Source organism: Myxine glutinosa, chromosome 8 (assembly GCF_964187855.1).
Source record: "Myxine glutinosa chromosome 8, kmMyxGlut1.1, whole genome shotgun sequence".
Classification (NCBI taxonomy): domain Eukaryota; kingdom Metazoa; phylum Chordata; class Myxini; order Myxiniformes; family Myxinidae; genus Myxine; species Myxine glutinosa.
In genome coordinates this window covers 154,073,486-154,094,595 of record NC_136268.1, presented here as the reverse complement: position 1 = coordinate 154,094,595, position 21,110 = coordinate 154,073,486, and the positions used below count along the sequence as shown (strand labels likewise).

The window sequence follows — 21,110 nt, the reverse complement described above, 5'->3', positions numbered from 1 at the left end:
TTGGGATATGTGGATGGGATTGAATATCCAGAGAATCCGTAAAATAAAATAGAAATATAATTTGATTATGAACATTATCTCTTTTGTCAAGGGAAATGGAATATAAAAAAATTTGATGTGCTGGGTTATGAGCAGCCATTAATTAATAGTAAAATTGTGAGTAATTTTGGGATTCCATTTTTGATAGAATGTATATGAGAATAACATCTATTTATGGATATGAGCTTCATAAAAGGAAATGAGGAAGTACAAAATCATCCAAATTTGGGAGAGGTCTTACACTGACTTCCCAGAATACTCTGCTCATGGATTTTATATATATAAACTTGAATTTTATCAGCATATAAATTGTGCTGTATGTATGGATGTGTTTTAGGCATAGATGATATGGGAAAAGAGTAAAGAAAATTTTGCTGGTTTGAACTATTGTGGGTTTTTCAGTTCTGGAGTTTAAACAAAGTCACTGGTTAACAGATGAGAAAGGATAGTAAATAAATTATTCTCTGCTGGGCAAATTAAGTACGATATTACTAAGACTTATGAGAGCTATTGTTCCGCCTTACAGCAGTGGAAAATTATTGGAAAAAATTAGATCCAATATAATGAATCTATAAAAGAATGTGATAGGGATAATATCCTCAATTTGTACTAATTATTTGATTGTGGGTAAAGGAATTAAGTCATCGTAGTGGATTGTTAACAGCAGCCTGAAAATGTCCTGAGAGTGTGCATCCATGTAATCAGAAATCCCAGATTTGTTTTTACAAACAACATTTTGGTAGAGGTCTTGTGTGGAACACTTCCTTGGTAGATAAAAACGGTACTGCATGCTGGCAGCCACTTTTACGGCCAGTTAGGCCAAACAAATTGAGAGGAAATTGTAGTTAAATACGTAAGTTACACATGGCTATTTGTAAAAAAGGAAATTTGTTGAGATGGGAAACATTTTTTCGAAGGTTTATTAAGGTGTTATAATATGACATGTGGCAAGGCAAACTATTGGATGGGAAAATTAGATCTGGCTATAGAATAAATTTATTGACCCCTTGAAGTTAATCCTTCGAATCATTGTTTCACTGGCATTTTTGTTCAAATTGGAAATAGTTTGGTAGAGCTTTGGTTAAAACCTTTGGTTGCGGTATCTTGGAACGAATTGATAAACCATAGGAGATTGATAAGAATAGAAACAAATATGGACCCAAAATAGAAAGTTGGATTCATGCCTCTCATTGCAAGCAAGCACATGGGGCTAAGGTGGACGATCCCACAGAAAATGAGGCTGCACCTAGCAGCCCAGCAGAACATTCAGTGGTAGAAAAATGATAGTCATGATTTACAGTCATTTGAATTACATTTTAACACCCCTTGCATTGATAAACATTACATTTTCAACATGTGATATTCCTACTTGGAATAGTGACATTTATTTGCCTACATGACATACAATTACCTGCTGATATTAATACAGCATGAGTGAAAAAAATGTATCACAACTACACTCATGATCAGGGGATTGAGTTCAACCCCGGGAGATAGGGGGATCAGGGTAAGACAAATAATCTGATTATGTTACATATTAAGGGATTTTCTTTATTTACCTTTTAGGAAGCTTGTTAGTTTGGTATATAATGTTAAATGTCATCGACATATAACTATGTCATAGATATGAATATATACAAGGAGTAGCAGACTTGTTTGTTGGTTTAGTAGTTATATTGGCAATTGTTTTAGTGGTGGCTTGCTTGAAAGCCTTAGTGACGGTGTGTTTGAATAAGGTAACCAACAACACGATGATAACACATGAAGTGACAAATGAGGAAAGAAATGTGGAACCAGAAAAGGAAGACTTTTATGGCGACATAAACAGTAGAATTAAGATAATGGCATAACGACAATGTTATGAGTTGTGTCAATTACAATATCAATGAACTCATATCACCACGAGTGACACACTGTTAGGAAAAAGAGGGAAAAGAAAAAGTGGAGAGGAATTATGGTAATAATACATTATGCTTAATTTGTTGGTTTGGGAAAATTGTTGTTGGGAATTAGGTATTCCCGTTTGTGATTGTAATCATATACAATGCTATTCTTAGTTTAGTAATAAAATACATACCTGATTGAATATTATTTGTGTGACGCATATAAATGAATATAACTTTTTGTGTTAAGGAAAAACAACAAATTGTTGAATGTGAAACTGTCGGAAGATATACATGATTATGCTGATTTCATGGTAAGATGTACCCTATCTGATTCAGTGTGTGCGGAAAGCAGATTCAGATAGGACTGAGCATAAGGATAAGACGAGATCACATTTTGGAGGGATTGCTAACGGAATTGGGAAGAAGAAAGAAAGAAAATTTGTGGCTAAAAAATGAAGTTAATCGTGGCATACACCCTCTTTCTCAAAGAATGATGAAGACATTCTCCCGTGTAACTTGGAGATGAATGCTTACCTTCACCAAGGAAATTTATGTGACCATTTGCCTGGATCACACTGCAACATATGAAAGAAAGGCGATCACTTACTCTTGTTCGAAGACTTCGAACATTCACCACATCAGAAGTTGCAGGACAACGACATTTTACCTGCAACCTCTGTGAAATGCGGGGACATATGTTATTACTTCACCAACGTCCGGGGAACCAGCATGGAGCTGCAAAAAACGGCTGTGCCCTTGTCACAACAGCTGTGCACGATTCTGCTGGATTGCTCCTGGTAAGGACCATGAATGACCTGAACACCATGGTCCCAACATCATTGTGGATGCATCCGGCATCCCTGTTCCACATCTTGCTGGCCAATCAATGTCACACCAATACTTGCTGCCCACTCACAATAAGGGAGGAGGCAAGTCGACTACAACTGGGTGAAGGCCTTGTTCAGGAATTACTATGGTTTACAGCAAAAAGTGGCAAGAATGCTACAAGGAGAGCAGGGTCAGTCTATGACTCCGCAATGTTACCACAACAGCGAAATCCTACACGAAGTAGTGCAGGAGCTATGAAGACATTAGGAGAAAATGTTTCATACCTGGATTCAAACACAAGTGATCAGCCCTTCCTTTCAAACAAAGTCAACATTTGTGTGGAGGCAAACGTTTTTGCCAGATGGTGCAGATGCTTTACAAAACTTGAAAATGAAGTGAAATTGTTGTATCTTGGTGATGGTGAAGTGTTGTTTTGAAAATATATTTGTGATGCAAATGCAATAGATTGAACAATATGGAAGGAGTCAATGACCAACGAAATGTTTTGTGATTCTTGCAGGATGACGGTGTATGCCTAAGGGAATTTGATTACCAAAGTTATGATTATTTACTTATACTTGTAATGATGTTTACTTGTAGTGATTGATTGTTTACTTATATTGATGTTTAGATTAATGGTTAATATAAACAAAAACAAAAAGATGAGGGAATTGTGGAAGTGTAATTCAGTGTAACTTATTAATTGGCACTGGTAACTTATTGGTTGACCTAGTAACAAAGCAGATGCATTTTACATGCAAACTCTGTGGGGGACGGGTTTGTAAATGAGTTAGGAATGTGTATGAACAATGTAATCTCTTGAAACACCTGGTCAAGGCCCCAGGCTAGAGCACCCCCCCCTGCTGTGATTTCCATTTACACAGCAGGAGGGGAGCGAGCTGATGCCAGGACTCGGTGCGATGCATGACCTCGGGACATTAGCGGAGAGGAGATTAAGTCCAGCTTGGCGATATAACGAGAGCAAACGTTGAGTAAAGTACACTTGTCCTCAGAAAGCCCTGCCCGACGGAACGATGGAATGAACGAGTACGGCGCTGCGGAAGAACATCAGCCGAACGAAAAGGACCATGGAAAAGAGTTAATCTCAGCCATTGAATAATGCGGTATTATTTGGTAAATGGAATGAAGTGAATAATAAACCAGACCTTTTGGTAAACCTGAGTCCGGTCATTGGAGTCCTGTGAGTCCCCCAGTAAATTCCCTGACAGCATCATCATCGCCCCCAAACTCCATTGAACACGAGGTCATCTCGGAGCAAAAGGTGGGAGGAGTCAGCCAAGCACCAGGAACAAGGCGTGGCTTTGCCAACGCCTCATCCAGGGGCGGGATCGGTGAGCCCTCGCGACCAATCAAGGCCGAGGCGAGCTCACCAATGGGCGTTTCCAAAAGGCCGGCGGCTTGATCGCCACGCGCCTCATAAAAGGAGGTTGGGAGGGACTGCTTAGGAGATGAGTGAGAGACCCCTGACCAGAGAGTCGTTGAGGAGTTCCGTGGCAAACAGTTCTGTGAAGGGAGGTGCCTGAACAAGCTACGAGGGAGGTGTGCTGAACCGAGGGAGACGCTGTCCCAGTGTCCCAACCAGCCTAGCCACGACAAGCTCAGACGCGTTGCTACGAGCATCCCGGCGTTGTGGACCCGAGGGTGGAGAGCCGGCGGCTGCTCGCTCCCGGCCCGGCCGTTCTGTGGACCGCCTGAACCTTTTTCTCTCCCCAGCCATTCCTGCTTCATTCCCATTCGTGTAAGTCTGACTGTCGTCTGTTTGTCTGTGTTGTCTGGGGAATAAGTTAAGCCTGTATAGATAAGCTAGAATTGCACTGTGTCTTCTTCTTCTTCAAGTTATTTTCGTATCTTTCCTTCTCCCTTGGTTTCTTTGATTGTGTACATAATTAGTAATGAATTCCTGTTCTTCCTACCTTTACCTTCTTTCCTTCACATCCGTTCGTCTTTGTGATTTCCCCCATTGAGTACCTGTGGCGTGATTTCGGCCAACGTTTAAGAATCGGGTTTAGTCCTTGTTAAATGGCTCGAACCGCGGGCTGCTAAAAACCGCTCTGCAAATAACATCTTGTCCGGGGTTCGAGCGGAGTTACCCCCCTACCTATGGAGCGGGGTAGCTTCAGGATCGGAGACGGCCAGTGCAAATAGAAGGGATATTAACCCCCCCCACCCCCCCGCTAAGGGGAGCGCCGTACTCCGAATCCGAAACAATATATATATATATATATATTGTTACGGACCGCGGATAAGATGTCAATTTGCCGAGCAGATGGCGCCGCGGCCCGAACCGTTAACAATGACTAAGACCCGATTCCTTAAACGTGGGCCAAATCGTGCCACAGATATTCAATGGGGAAAAGACAAAGGTGACACGGATGTGAAGAAGAGGAAGACAGAAGTAGGGAATACGAATATAATTTATTTGCTATTTACAACCAAAAGTAACCAAGGAGAAGGAAGGATAATAAAATAATTTACAGAAGAAATCAAGGAGACACAGTGAAAATTGCTAGCTTATCTAAACAGGCTTAACTTAACCCAGGACAGAACAAACAAAGACGGACTCACACAAATGGGGAATGGAGGCAGGAACGATTGGCTGGACCGGGAGGAAGGTTCAGCTCGGACCAGAGGACGGCCGGGCCGGGAGGGAGCAGCCGCCACCCTTCCTCAACAGCAACCTGCCGTCAACGCTCAAGCTGCGGCGGTCAAAGCTGCGATGGTTCAAAGCTGCTGTGGTTCAAGCTCCGGTGGTTCAAGCTGCTGTGGTTCAAACTCCTGTGGTTCAAGCTCCGGTGGTTCAAACTGCTGCCGTGGGGACGTCGTGTGCTTTCTCAGGAATCCTTTTCATCACTCCTCCGCACTTGTCTCTGAGGCTTCCTTCTCATCACTCCTCCGCACTTGTGTCAAAGGCTTCCCCCGCGCTTCTGTCAGCGGCTTCCGCGCGTGCTTTTTATAATGCCGTGGGCAAATCAAGCTGCCGGCCTCTAGAACATGCCCATCGGTGAGCTCGCCTCGGCCCTGATTGGTCGGCACGGCCCTCTGGCTCCACCCTTGATGACGATGGGCGGGCACGCCCAGGATTCGGCAGCTCCTCCCCCTTCTTCTCCGAGCCGACCGTGTGGCAATGGCGGCACATTCAGTTGGCAGTAGAGGCTTTGGGAATGGGAATGAAAGGGGATCTATCTACAGACTTGGCATTTAATATGGAATTTTTTTTTTTCTTGACCTGGGTTTACTTTCTAAACTCGGTTTATCAATCTGGTGAGTTTCTTTTACACTTTGGTGATTTATTTGTTAAAAGAACCATGTCACTGATTGTCTGTCGCAACAAGAAGTCAACAACAGGATTATATCACAGGTTGCGTGGCAAAATGTAAGGACAGGTGCATTTGATGATTGGCTTCACAGTCCGGTATACAAGGGTTGTTGCGTTCTGTATTAGTGGAAAACAACTGCTGCACATCTCCAAAAGTTATTGCCGCTTCCTCTGGAGATGGTCCGTCAACTCGACAATGCTGTTTGTCATGGAGTGGTGGCTTTACAAAATTACGGCATGAAACAGCGTGCTATTGCTCAGCAGTATGGCATCACTCACGGTCAGGTGTCAAAGATCCTGAAACGAAATGCTCAGAGGGGTGTCCCTCCTCCAATACCGAGGCCAGGACGTCCCCGCAGAACCACAAGGAGGGATGATCGCTAGCTGCACCGGTTAGTCCGCAATGGCCGTACCAAGTCAGCTAATCGGCTTAGGGCTGAGTGGCAGCAACTGACAAATGTGCCTGTATCCAGAAGGCTAGTCAACCAACGACTGGTTCAAGCAGGCTATCATGCCGGGCGTCCCCTGAGAAAGCCACGCCTGACCAGACAACACTGCCAGCGCCGATTGCAGTGGGCCAGAGAGCACCGTCAATGGCAGCCAGGGCACTGGAATCACGTGATCTTCAGTGACGAGTCTAGATTTCTGGTCTATCGTCAAGATGGCCGCGTCCTAGTGCGCAGACAAGTGCATGAAGCCTACAACAAAGATTGCATGGTGCCAAGAGTCCAAGCTGTAGGTGGTGAGGTGACCGTTTGGGCTGCTTTTCATGCAGGGGGTAAAACTGACCTGGTTGTTCTGAATGGAAACCTGCACCAGTTCAAGTACAGGGCCATTCTGGAAGAAACATTGCTTCCATTTGCTCGTGCAGCCTTTCGAGGAAACTTTGTCTTCCAAGATGACAATGCACGGCCTCATCGTGCTCGCATGATCCAACACTTTCTTGCTGACCATGGTGTAGAGCATATGGAGTGGCCTGCCATGTCCCCGGATATGAATCCGATGGAGAACTTGTGGGCAGAATTAACGCGTCAAATCGACCACTTGGACCAGCAGCCGACCTCTGTGCGTGAATTGCAGCAGGCTATTGTCACTGTATGGCAAGCGATTCCTGTCCAAACCTTGGCAAATCTCGTGAACAGCATGCCTCAACGTCTACGTGCTCTCCTGAATGCTCGTGCGGGTTACACGCAGTACTGAACTGTAATTTTACTGTCCGTAATCCCAGTCGTAATTTCACTTTTGTTTTTGTTCAAAAAAAATTTGGCTAATGTGCAAAATAAAGAGTACTTCTGGAAAACGTACAGAAGTTTAACACAGTACTGTCCATGAATTGAGTTCGATATCAGTTTACATCACTTTCAAGGATCAATTTATTTGTTTCAAAATGTCAAATGTCGTTTTTGTTTCTTTTAAAGGTCACATTAACAAAATCTAGAATAATTTCAACATAATTCCAATGAACTTTTGGTTCTAAGACATCTGGAAAAGTAAGTTCACCCCCACAAAAAAAATATTCCATATTAAATGCCAAGTCTGTATTTGAATTTGGTGCAATGGAGTGTCAATTAATGGAAGACAAATCCTTAGCCTAATACACAGAATAAGGAAATAACTACCAACAAGGAGGAAATCTATGATTGGCTAACGTGATTGTTTATGAAATAACTACGGAACGACCTTTGACCTTTATACACAGACTGGAGGCAGGAGGGTCCAGAATAAAACAATCAAAAAAAACACAATCCTCATATCCACAACAATATATATATATATATATATATATATATATATATATATATATATATATATATATATATATATATATATATATACATATATATATATATATATATATATATATATATATATACATATATATATATATATATATATATATATATATGTGTGTGTGTGTGTGTGTGTGTGTGTATGTATGTAATGCCATCATAACAGAGTGGATGAAAGATCATACTTACTGGGAGGAAGACACAGTGACATGTTTAGAGGTAGCATGTTTTTGCTAATCTCATGCTGTCCTAAGGAACTCGTGTCAACAAGTAAGTGTGCATGGTCACCATGTGTACACGAGACCTCCTCCATCAAGGGTAAAATCCAACTGATGTATGATAATGATCTAGAGACTAACCAGTTTGGTTTCCAGTAGTTTGAAATCGAAATCCTGAATATTTCTACCTTCAACTGGATTTGAACCTGATATTGCTGGGTAAGCCTCATCGGTACGTCCGGTACGTCCGGGACCCGGTACGTCCTGGGACGCCAGATTGCGGTGGCATCGGTGGCCGTCGAGGTCCAGCCCGACGTCCCGTGCGGGATCAAGCTCCAGCCAGCTCCGTGCCTTCCTCCCCTTCTCTGCCGTCCCAAACCATTCCAGTCCTTCCATTCCTGCCTGTAAATTCCCCATTCGTGTGAGTCCGTCTTTGTTTGTTCTGTCCTGGGTATTAATTAAGACTGCATAGGTAAGCTAAGTTTCACTGTGTCCTTCTGGTCCATCCCTCTTTCTGCCTTTGTTTTATTATCCTTCTTTCTCCTTGGTTTCTTTTGGTTGTAAATAGTAATAAATCCTATTCGTATTTCCTACCTCTTGTCTTCTTCTTCTTCACATCCGTCGTCTTTGTCTTTTCCCAATTGAATACCTGTGGCACGATTTGGCCAACGTTCAGAATCGGGTCTAGTCTTTGTTAACGGTTCGGGCCGCGGCCGCCATCCGCTCGGCAATCCATTAACATCTTATCCGCGGTCGCGAACGAAGCTGCTCACCGGCCTTTCCGGAGGTCGCGGTGCAGCTTCAGGGACCACGTCGGTCAGTGACAAGCGAGGGGACTAATCCCCCCTCAAAGGGGAACCATAGGCCGACGTTGGGTTCCGTAACAATTGGATCCCAGGTACGTCCTCATCACTTGCCTATCGGATACAGATATTTCAATTTTTAATCAATACTGAATGTGATAAAGTATAAAATAAAAACTACAAATAGAATGATTTGACACTTCCCATAAAACCTTTATCACCCCTAACAACAACGTTCATTGGAGGTCCATGTAGCATTTGACCTGCAGCAGACATATTGTTTAATTTATTGAGGATTCATGACACTATCTCCAAAAAAACCATCATTACATTTCATATATCAATGATGTTAAGCACTGGTCACTTACAATGTAACAAACAAAATACAGTACAAAAATGGTAGAAAATAAAAGCAATTCTCAAAAAAATAGCTCAAAATATATAAATTGGGCACCATATGTAAGAAGGAATGTTCAAAACATCAAATTGATTTTCCTACCTGGCTCATACACCGGAAGCGTATTTAAGTTGTTTATATGGAGAAGAGATATAGAAAATGGCGAATTTTAACTTTTGTTTATTATTTTCAATTTTGACTTAGGGTTAGGGCTGAAAATCTGACATACATTGGTGTTTTCCATTTCAAAAACATTTTTTGCATTAACATTATTTTTATAATTCTTCTTATGCGAATTACCACTGGCAAATCACTTCCTGATATACTTTCTTTGTGGTCAGGATACATGAAATATATATATCTTGGAGGATGGCAGTGCTTCATAGGGAGGGAGGGCACAGGGAAAAGATGGCCGCCCAATCAAACTCGGACAGAATGATATGCTGAAAGCAACTATAGAAGGAAGTTATGAATCTTGAAAATTCATAACTTTTATTCTCGAGCGTTTGAAGAACTAACAAGACTGATAAAGACATCAGAATCCATCGCTGGAGTACCAAATCAGGAGATCGCTAAACCGCTGAATTGTCCTTCTTTCTTTCCTCAGCCAGCCAAGCACAATAATGGCTGAAGCGATTACAATGACTCCAATGGGAGAAAGCAGCATTGGCGATGAGGTATTGCACTCGTATCACAAAAAGAAAAAATTGATGAAACAAAAAATATGCAATCACAATACACCGCAAGCCATTGAACGCCATCTACACACGAGTAGATCGAGAAACTCGACCAGAATAATCTCTGCTGTAATAAAAGTCCATGCCGTAAAGTCCGTGCTGTAAAGTCCCAACCGTAAAGTCCCAGCCGTAAAGTCTCTGCCATGGATTGCAAGGCCACAAGGATTGTTTGTTTTTCTTTTTGATATAGAGAGTCAAGCCTGGTGGAAGAGCTAGAACACTGAACAATAAATCTCCCCCCATCCCTGTCCCCCTACTGCCCCCTTCCTCCTCCCCTCCTGCTCTCCCCTGCTCCCCTACTCCCTCACACCCACCCACCCCCCCAGTCCCCATATCCCTGCTCCCCCACCCTGCCCACTGCTCCACCCTTCTCCCACTCCCCCGTTCCCATCCTCCAATCTTCCCACCACCTCCTCCCCCTTTCCTCCCTTCCCATCCCCCTTTATAATTATTCATAATACAGTGGAACCATCTCAAAATTATGATATAGAGTGCATGATGTTGTGATCAATAAAATTTCTTTCAAAAATGACAAAAATTATAAAGTGCATTTCTAAGAATGTTCCGCAGCACATTGTCCGACGAAGTTGGGATGCGATGGGTATTTTCACTTAGAGTGCGGGAGCGCCTGATCATTGTAACAAGTCTGTTTCGTACTTTTTCTTCCCTCAAAACCTTCAAAGTATTCTGCGAACAGCCACATCCTCATTTTTCAAATACAGACTTGGCATTTAATATGGAATATATTTTTTTTCTTGACTTGGGTTTACTTTCTTAACTCAGTATATTGTTGCGGATATGGGATTTGCATCCATCCATATCCGCTTGTAAATATTCCCCTATTTCCTCAATACTTCCCAACTATCCCCAATCCCCCATTCCCTAGTCCCATTTTCTGTAAACAACACTCTGTAGACCCGACCTCGCCCTATTTCCCCCATTAAATGTCGTGCCCAGGTTCACCGCATCTCATGTAAGACAACTATAGGACATCTTGCTAGTTATTCTTAGTCTATGTCAGTTAAGGACTCGTTTCCATTAATTCTGACCCTTCGTTGCACCAGAATGTGATTGTATGGCACCGTTAGGAAGTTTAGGACCTCCCAATACCTCCCCGCAGCTCTTCCTCACGGTTCAGCAACAACAACAACAACAACAGCAGCGGCGGGCGCGGGGAGTGCGCGTCCTCACTCCGGCTTGGTTGGTAGTGGGTGTTGGGAGGGCACGGGGCCTTCCCAGTGAGCCGCCATCGAACATGTGCTCGACGGGGTTACCAAGTAGGGGCTCGCTGTCAGCTCCTCGTCAAGGGCGGAGCCCGGTACCCCCCTGCACCCAATGGAAGCGGCGGACTGGTCCCATCTGGGGCGGAGCCAACCAGCCGAGGGCGTGTCACTCCCCGTTGAGCATGCGCAGCCGAGAGGGAGGTGACGTCAGATGCGCGCTGAGCTTGGAGAAAGAAAGACGCCACCTCCGAGCGCTGTGAGGCCTCCCTGCATCTCTTGGACCGTGCTTGATCCTGTCCCCGAGCCAAGGTGCACCTTGTGCTATCGAACTACCTGTCCTTCCCTGCCATCAATCCCTGTGTAAGTCAGCCTTGTTCCGTTTGTGTGTGGTCTGTCTGGGATAAAATAAGATTGTATCTAAGTGCCTATCTCTTCTGTGTCTTTTACCTCACTCTACCTTGTAATCTACCCCTTTTCTCCACCACTAATTATACCCTCCTCCGGAGGTCTTGAGAACTGTACCCCTGGCGTCATTTCATTTATCCCAGTCGTTGTGTCCTTTCCAATCATTGATTTAGCATAGCGCGATTTGGTCAACGTTTGGGTGGAATCGGGGTCTAGTCGGGGAATAACTGTTAGGTCGCGGTAATACACCACCGCTCGGTCGAAATAACATCTAATCCGCGATCCGTAACAATATCAATCTGGTGAGTTTCTTTTACACTTTGGTGATTTATTTGTTAAAAGAACCATGTCACTGATTGTCTGTCGCAGCAAGAAGTCAACAACAAGATTATATCACAGGTGGCGTGGCAAAATGTACGGACAGGTGCATTTGACGATTGGCTTCACAGTCGGGTATACAAGGGTTGTTGCATTCTGTATTAGTGGAAAACAACTGCTGCACGTCTCCAAAAGTCATTGCCGCTTCCTCTGGAGATGGTCCGTCAACTCGACAATGCTGTTTGTCATGGAGTGGTGGCTTTACGAAATTACGGCATGAAAGAGCGTGCTATTGCTCGGCAGTATGGCATCACTCAAGGTCAGGTGTCAAAGATCCTGAAACGAAATGCTCAGAGGGGTGTCCCTACTCCAATACCGAGGCCAGGACGTCCCCGCAGAACCACAAGGAGGGATGATCGCCAGCTGCACCGGTTAGTCCGCAATGGCCGTACCAAGTCAGCTAATCGGCTTAGGGCTGAGTGGCAGCAACTGACAAATGTGCCTGTATCCAGAAGGCTAGTCAACCAATGACTGGTTCAAGCAGGCTATCGTGCCAGGTGTCCCCTGAGAAAGCCACGCCTGACCAGACAACACCGCCAGCGCCAATTGCAGTGGGCCAGAGAGCACCGCCAATGGCAGCCAGGACACTGGAATCACGTGATCTTCAGTGACGAGTCTAGATTTCTGGTCTATCGTCAAGATGGCCACGTCCGAGTGCGCAGACAAGTGCATGAAGCCCACAACGAAGATTGTATAGTGCCAAGAGTCCAAGCTGGAGGTGGTGGGGTGACCGTTTGGGCTGCTTTTCATGCAGGGGGCAAAACTGACCTGGTTGTTCTGAATGGAAACCTGAACCAGTTCAAGTACAGGGCCATTTTGGAAGAAACATTGCTTCCATTTGCTCGTGCAGCCTTTCGAGGAAACTTTGTCTTCCAAGATGACAATGCACGGCCTCATCGTGCTCACATGATCCAACACTTTCTTCCTGACCGTGGTGTAGAGCATATGGAGTGGCCTGCCATGTCCCCGGATATGAATCCGATAGAGAACTTGTGAGCAGAATTAACGCATCAAATCGACAACTTGGACCAGCAGCCGACCTTTGTGCGTGAATTGCAGCAGGCTATTGTCACTGCATGGCAAGCGATTCCTGTCCAAAACTCGGCAGATCTCGTGAACAGCATGCCTCAACATGTACGTGCTCTCCTGAATGCTCGTGGGGGTTACACGAAGTACTGAACTGTAATTTTACTGTCCGTAATCCCAGTCGTAATTTAACTTTTGTTTTTGTTAAAAAATTTTTGGCTAATGTGCAAAATAAAGAGATACTTCTGGAAAACGTACAGAAGTTTAACACAGTACTGTCCATGAATTGAGTTCAATATCAGTTTACATCACTTTCAAGGATCAATTTATTTGTTTTGAAATGTCAAATGTGGTTTTTGTTTCTTTTAAAGGTCACATTAACAAAATCTAGAATAATTTCAACATAATTCCAATGAACTTTTGGTTCTAAGTCATCTTGAAAAGTAAGTTCATCCCCACAAAAAAAAGATTCCATATTAAATGCCAAGTCTGTATTTAATCCTTAATTGTTATACATCCAATGAGACCTTGTCGGACTCTGTCCCCACCAGCCCTCATGCTTTTGTCTACCTGTCTCATTTTTGCCCCACTTTACATCTGCTGACCTTTCTCCCTTTGTTCTGCATTTTTTGCCCCACTTTATATCTGCTGACCTTTCTCCCTTTGTTCTGAATTTTTTGCCCCACTTTATATCTGCTGACCTTTCTCCCTTTGTTCTGCATTTGTTGCCCCACTTTATATCTGCTGACCTTTCTCCCTTTGTTCTGCATTTTTTGCCCCACTTTATATCTGCTCACCTTTTTCCCTTTGTTCTGCATTTTTTGCCCCACTTTATATCTGCTGACCGTTCTCCCTTTGTTCTGCATATTTTGCCCCACTTTATATCTGCTGACCTTTCTCCCTTGTTCTGCATTTTTGCCCCACTTTATATCTGCTCACCTTTCTCCCTTTGTTCTGCATTTTTTGCCCCACTTTATATCTGCTGACCTTTCTCCCTTGTTCTGCATTTTTTGCCCCACTTTATATATGCTGACCTTTCTCCCTTTGTTCTGCATTTTTTGCCCCACTTTATATATGCTGACCTTTCTCCCTTGTTCTGCATTTTTTGCCCCACTTTATATCTGCTGACCTTTCTCCCTTTGTTCTGCATTTTTTGCCCCACTTTATATCTGCTGACCTTTCTCCCTTGTTCTGCATTTTTTGCCCCACTTTATATCTGCTCACCTTTCTCCCTTTGTTCTGCATTTTTTGCCCCACTTTATATCTGCTGACCTTTCTCCCTTTGTTCTGCATTTTTGGCCCCACTTTATATCTGCTCACCTTTCTCCCTTTGTTCTGCATTTTTTGCCCCACTTTATATCTGCTCACCTTTCTCCCTTTGTTCTGCATTTTTTGCCCCACTTTATATCTGCTGACCTTTCTCCCTTGTTCTGCATTTTTTGCCCCACTTTATATCTGCTGACCTTTCTCCCTTTGTTCTGCATTTTTGGCCCCACTTTATATCTGCTGACCTTTCTCCCTTTGTTCTGCATTTTTTGCCCCACTTTATATCTGCTGACCTTTCTCCCTTTGTTCTGCATTTTTTGCCCCACTTTATATCTGCTCACCTTTCTCTCTTTGTTCTGCATTTTTTGCCCCACTTTATATCTGCTGACCTTTCTCCCTTTGTTCTGCATTTTTGGCCCCACTTTATATCTGCTGACCTTTCTCCCTTTGTTCTGCATTTTTTGCCCCACTTTATATCTGCTGACCTTTCTCCCTTGTTCTGCATTTTTTGCCCCACTTTATATCTGCTGACCTTTCTCCCTTTGTTCTGCATTTTTTGCCCCACTTTATATCTGCTGACCTTTCTCCCTTGTTCTGCATTTTTTGCCCCACTTTATATCTGCTGACCTTTCTCCCTTGTTCTGCATTTTTTGCCCCACTTTATATCTGCTCACCTTTCTCCCTTTGTTCTGCATTTTTTGCCCCACTTTATATCTGCTGACCTTTCTCCCTTTGTTCTGCATTTTTTGCCCCACTTTATATCTGCTCACCTTTCTCCCTTGTTCTGCATTTTTGGCCCCACTTTATATCTGCTCACCTTTCTCCCTTTGTTCTGCATTTTTTGCCCCACTTTACATCTGCTGACCTTTCTCCCTTGTTCTGCATTTTTTGCCCCACTTTATATCTGCTGACCTTTCTCCCTTGTTCTGCATTTTTTGCCCCACTTTATATCTGCTGACCTTTCTCCCTTGTTCTGCATTTTTTGCCCCACTTTATATCTGCTCACCTTTCTCCCTTTGTTCTGCATTTTTTGCCCCACTTTATATCTGCTCACCTTTCTCCCTTTGTTCTGCATTTTTTGCCCCACTTTATATCTGCTCACCTTTCTCCCTTTGTTCTGCATTTTTTGCCCCACTTTATATCTGCTCACCTTTCTCCCTTGTTCTGCATTTTTTGCCCCACTTTATATCTGCTCACCTTTCTCCCTTTGTTCTGCATTTTTTGCCCCACTTTATATCTGCTCACCTTTCTCCATTTGTTCTGCATTTTTTGCCCCACTTTATATCTGCTGACCTTTCTCCCTTGTTCTGCATTTTTTGCCCCACTTTATATCTGCTGACCTTTCTCCCTTTGTTCTGCATTTTTTTTGGCCCCACTTTATATCTGCTGACCTTTCTCCCTTTGTTCTGCATTTTTTGCCCCACTTTATATCTGCTGACCTTTCTCCCTTTGTTCTGCATTTTTTGCCCCACTTTATATCTGCTGACCTTTCTCCCTTGTTCTGCATTTTTTGCCCCACTTTATATCTGCTCACCTTTCTCCCTTTGTTCTGCATTTTTTGCCCCACTTTATATCTGCTCACCTTTCTCTCTTTGTTCTGCATTTTTTGCCCCACTTTATATCTGCTCACCTTTCTCTCTTTGTTCTGCATTTTTTGCCCCACTTTACATCTGCTGACCTTTCTCCCTTGTTCTGCATTTTTTGCCCCACTTTATATCTGCTCACCTTTCTCCCTTTGTTCTGCATTTTTTGCCCCACTTTATATCTGCTCACCTTTCTCTCTTTGTTCTGCATTTTTTGCCCCACTTTATATCTGCTCACCTTTCTCCCTTTGTTCTGCATTTTTGGCCCCACTTTATATCTGCTGACCTTTCTCCCTTTGTTCTGCATTTTTTGCCCCACTTTATATCTGCTCACCTTTCTCTCTTTGTTCTGCATTTTTTGCCCCACTTTATATCTGCTGACCTTTCTCCCTTGTTCTGCATTTTTTGCCCCACTTTATATCTGCTGACCGTTCTCCCTTTGTTCTGCATTTTTTGCCCCACTTTATATCTGCTCACCTTTCTCTCTTTGTTCTGCATTTTTTGCCCCACTTTATATCTGCTGACCTTTCTCCCTTGTTCTGCATTTTTTGCCCCACTTTATATCTGCTGACCTTTCTCCCTTGTTCTGCATTTTTTGCCCCACTTTATATCTGCTGACCTTTCTCCCTTTGTTCTGCATTTTTTGCCCCACTTTATATCTGCTGACCTTTCTCCCTTTGTTCTGCATTTTTGGCCCCACTTTATATCTGCTGACCTTTCTCCCTTTGTTCTGCATTTTTTGCCCCACTTTATATCTGCTCACCTTTCTCCCTTTGTTCTGCATTTTTTGCCCCACTTTATATCTGCTGACCTTTCTCCCTTTGTTCTGCATTTTTTGCCCCACTTTATATCTGCTGACCTTTCTCCCTTTGTTCTGCATTTTTGGCCCCACTTTATATCTGCTGACCTTTCTCCCTTTGTTCTGCATTTTTTGCCCCACTTTATATCTGCTCACCTTTCTCCCTTGTTCTGCATTTTTTGCCCCACTTTATATCTGCTCACCTTTCTCCCTTTGTTCTGCATTTTTTGCCCCACTTTATATCTGCTCACCTTTCTCCCTTGTTCTGCATTTTTTGCCCCACTTTATATTTGCTGATCTTTCACCCTCTGTCCTACATTTTCATAAGCCTTGATGTATGTATAAACTACACAAGAACTTGTGAAGTAGGACTACAAATCCATCCATTGGTGATTTTTCGTCGTAAATCTTCAAGATTCTGAAGTTCCTATTCCCAGAGCGCAGTCACTGTAAATGAAGGATTCACAAGACCAGGTGAGTTGTTTTCTTTTTTATTATTATAAATTTTCACTTGCACTCCCTTGAATGATTTCTCAAACTACTGGTTATTACTCCATTGCACAAGCTCTTCCATGAGCCTCGACCTTGTATCCAAAAAAAGTTTATATTGGCCAGACCTCCTCTTTTACAACATTAGAAACATACGATGCAGACTCACACAGGAACAAGATCAGCAGCGATGGCGTGCTTGTGGCTTTTCATGGGAAAGGAAACAGATCGTGTCGATAGCTCCAAAGGCGTACAGTATACGGTTCATATCGAATGCGCCAGTGAAATGTAAGGTTGTACAAGTTTGGAAATAAAATAATCATATTCATCCATTCATTGGTACTCTTCAACATTGGAAACATTGGTCTGGCATTTGAAAAATAACGAAAAGTGAGATCTGCTTGGATCTCAGCATCCCCTGCACCATTTCCTGGAGCCTATGTGGAAGTTTAGGTTGTGTAGTTCAGAACCAGATGGTTCGTTTGTTGCAAGGATTGCAGGAAAGGATTTGTTCGTGACAACCAGACAGACTAGCCGAGTGATAAGCATGTGGGGTGAAGCATCCTCACTGCTCCAACAGAAGTCCTTGACTTGATGATGACCTTCCATGTTTTGATAGAAATATGTACCAACCCTCTGTTGTGCACCTGCTTCAGTTCTGGAACCTTCTATCCACAATATCTTTAACGTGAGACCTTTACTTACACAATACCTGCCCACAAGCTTTATCCTTGCAATACATTTTGTGCGTTTCCCTTTTGACGTTCGCGATGGCAAGTACGTATTTACACTTGGGTTAAATTTCTATACGTACCATGATCTAAGTATTAAAATATAAAAATAAATAAATAAATAAATTGGGTTTCCCTGCAACGCAGATCAAACAGAGTCAGACAAGGTATGTCTGCCTTCACCCACCATCACTGATGCTATCACAGACACGTATCTATTGTCGATGCAAAATGTCCGTCCACTCTCATGCACTCGTCCGATATCGCACCCTGGAGGTATGCACACTCACCTGAGCCATCTGGTTTGAGTTTGAATCTCGACGCGGTTATAAATTGCCACCCAGGTGTTTCACACGTAGGGCGAGGCTGCACTGTCCGTATCGTCCATCAGAACATCACGCTGCAGCACATGTCCACCATCACTAACTGTTCGTGGACCTTCAAGATCCCACATCGAGTCTTTAGCGAAGAGTAGGTGCCCAGCTAACACAACACCGTTGGGCCAACGTTGGACCAACGTCAAAAACTATAGCCCAGCCAACATCGGCCCGACGAAGTTAAGTCGCAGGCGACTATATGGGGGGGGGGGGGCGGGGGGGCGACCTTTGAAGGGGGGGTGGCACAACGTTGCACCAACGGTGTTGTGTTAGCTGGGTGTCTCTAATATATTGTTATAGTTGCGGTTTAGATGTTACTTTGGGCCGAGCAGATGGTCCACCGCAACCGTTACAGGATCCCCAATTGGCCCGACTCCCCCAACGTTGACCAGATCGCACCACAGATATTCAATTTGGAAACCTCTAAAGCGACCGAAAGAGAAGGAAAAGAGAAGAAGACAGAGTACGGAGGAAGAACAGATTTATTATACACACACAAGCAAAAAGAAGGAGCGACCAAAGTTATTTACAAGCAATGGATGGAAGAAGCAGTCACACAGTGAATCGTTAGCTTATACTATTCAATTTACTTAACCCCAGGACAACGATTAGGACAGACGACGTTCACACTTACACGGGGGAAATTGCAGGCAGGAAATGGTGGAGGTGGGTTGCTGGAGAGGGAGGCAGGGTCAGGTCCCTGCAACCGGCAGGGCTGGAGGTAGCAGCTCCCAATTCTTCGCGTTTTTGGCGGGAAAACCCTCGGTCGCGTCGACGCTGCTGATGCTGTGGACGTCACGCGCTGGCTCGGTCACACCTGCTCCTCTCCTTCTGGTGGAGCCGTCTCCCTCCTCTCAGCGCGTCTCTCCAAAGCTTGTCTCCTCTCCAAGTACCTCTCCTTTTTGGTTTGGAGCGTCTCTCATCTCACAGCTCACAGCTCATCTCTCATGTCATCTCCCATGTCATCTCCCGAAGCAGTCCCTTCCAGTCGCTTTTATTACTCGGGGCGGAATCAAGCCGCCGGCTGCGAGGGCACGCCTACCGGGTCGCTAACCGCGGTGCTGGTTGGCTGTTAGGGCTGTCCGATTCCTCCTTTGATCATGACGACGTGCCACGCCTGTGAGTTGGCGGCTCCTACCCCCCTCTTCTCCGAGATGAGCACATGGGCAATGGCGGCTTGCGGGATTGAACACCACTCGCACCGCTTTTGAAAGGAACTTTGGAGAGCGGAGATGATTGGGGAAATTGAAAGGGGCCTACGCTTATTTTGTTTGATACAATGCAGAGTCAATCTAGTGGGAAACACATATATAGCCTACATAGAATAAGGAAATAAACTATTTAAAAAGATATATCGTGGCCTGTGTGTAAGTTTCATGGAATTAACTAGGAGGACGGCTGCGACCATTATTTACATTACGAGGGTGTTACACACAACAAAACCATACTTTTCACATTCGTTACACTTCCTCCAAAATTGTTACACTTCTCAAATTCGTTACAATATAGTTTATCCTTCTCTTGATATTACTCACTTTCTCTTAACATCCTAACAACTCTACCTATTACTAATAAACCTCCCTACCCTTACTCTTAACATCCAAACTTTACCTTTTCTCATGATAATTATCTCAATTACCTATAACCCCCACATCCGTTCTTGAGATTATTATTGTCAGGTATATTCTACAGGTAAATAACAATGAGAAGTACAAGCTAGAGATGGAGTTCATTTCAAACATGGCTCCCTTGGCAATGAAAACAAAAATGCTGCAACGAAACGCTACAAATGCACTTTCGCGTCATTATCAACAAACCCGAAAATACACACCTTGAATTGGACAATGTCACCTGCACAATTCACTATAAACATTTACATATGAAAAAGGGACACAAGTATGAGAAAACTCTAAAAAGTCAAACATTTCCAGGGTCCCACAACACCTCATGTTGCCTTTTATAACAAATAACCTTCAATTACTGAAAATGTATTTAACCATTAAGTGACCTTTAGACATACACAGTGGTATCGGTGTGTATCCCAGAAAACATACCCAGTCTCTTTCCACCCAGGGAGCCGATATCGAGGGACTGCAGTCGCTGTTTCAGCGACATCTCAAGAAAGCCACAGGGACGTAAGCCAGAAAGGTGTGCGCACGCGTGCGGAAGGCCGCACTCAGTAGTACACCCACATGTACTGCACCCACAATTCAGGATGAGGTGAAATAATTAAATAAAAAACAGGAAGAATGGAAACGAGGCAGCCTCCCTCACCCAAACGGCGAGCCCGATATGGAAAGGGAGTCTGCGTCACTCGCTCTCCAAAACCACAAGGGAAACCATCACTTCCAACGACGTAGCCAATGAGAAATGGTTTATGGTGACGACCAAAGGCGAACGTGGTTTGTTCTCATCAGGTGCAACAGAGCTTAAGAGATTATGACCACAGCAGTTCAGGTCCTGTAAAGAAGTGAAGCCAAAGTACATAAATAACGATTATTCCTGATCAGCCTCGACTGGTTCTTTTTTTCTTAGAGGCAAATGCTCCAGATATTCTTCCTTCTGACTTCAACGTTCTCTGCCCAACGATTAAGCCTGCTGGTGGGTGAGCGGTCAAGATGGCTGCCTCAAGATCTTCTGGTTTTGAGTTAGCAGTCAAGTTGGTTGACTTAAGATCATCGGGTCTTGAGTTAGCGGTCAAGGTTGCTGCCACAAGATCATTGGGTTTTGAGTTAACAGTCAAGATGACTTCCTTAAGATCATCGGGTCTTGAGTTAGTGGCCAAGTTGGTTGACCTA

At 43.8% G+C, this 21,110-nt stretch overlaps 1 protein-coding gene across 2 annotated transcripts in view; it reads right to left on the bottom strand.

The window, feature by feature from the left end:
* LOC137433041 (rho GTPase-activating protein 22) overlaps positions 1-20,563 on the bottom strand; it is a 103,299-nt gene extending 82,736 nt beyond the window's left edge. Inside the window, exon 1 of one of the 2 annotated variants that reach the window (XM_078783894.1) lies at positions 20,367-20,563. In XM_078783894.1, coding sequence (XP_078640020.1) covers positions 20,367-20,427 — 61 coding nt within the window. In that variant the 5' untranslated portion in view covers positions 20,428-20,563. The remainder of the gene's footprint in view (positions 1-20,366) is intronic. The other variant, XM_078783893.1, reaches the window with a different exon arrangement.
* Between the last annotated feature and the right edge of the window lie 547 nt (positions 20,564-21,110).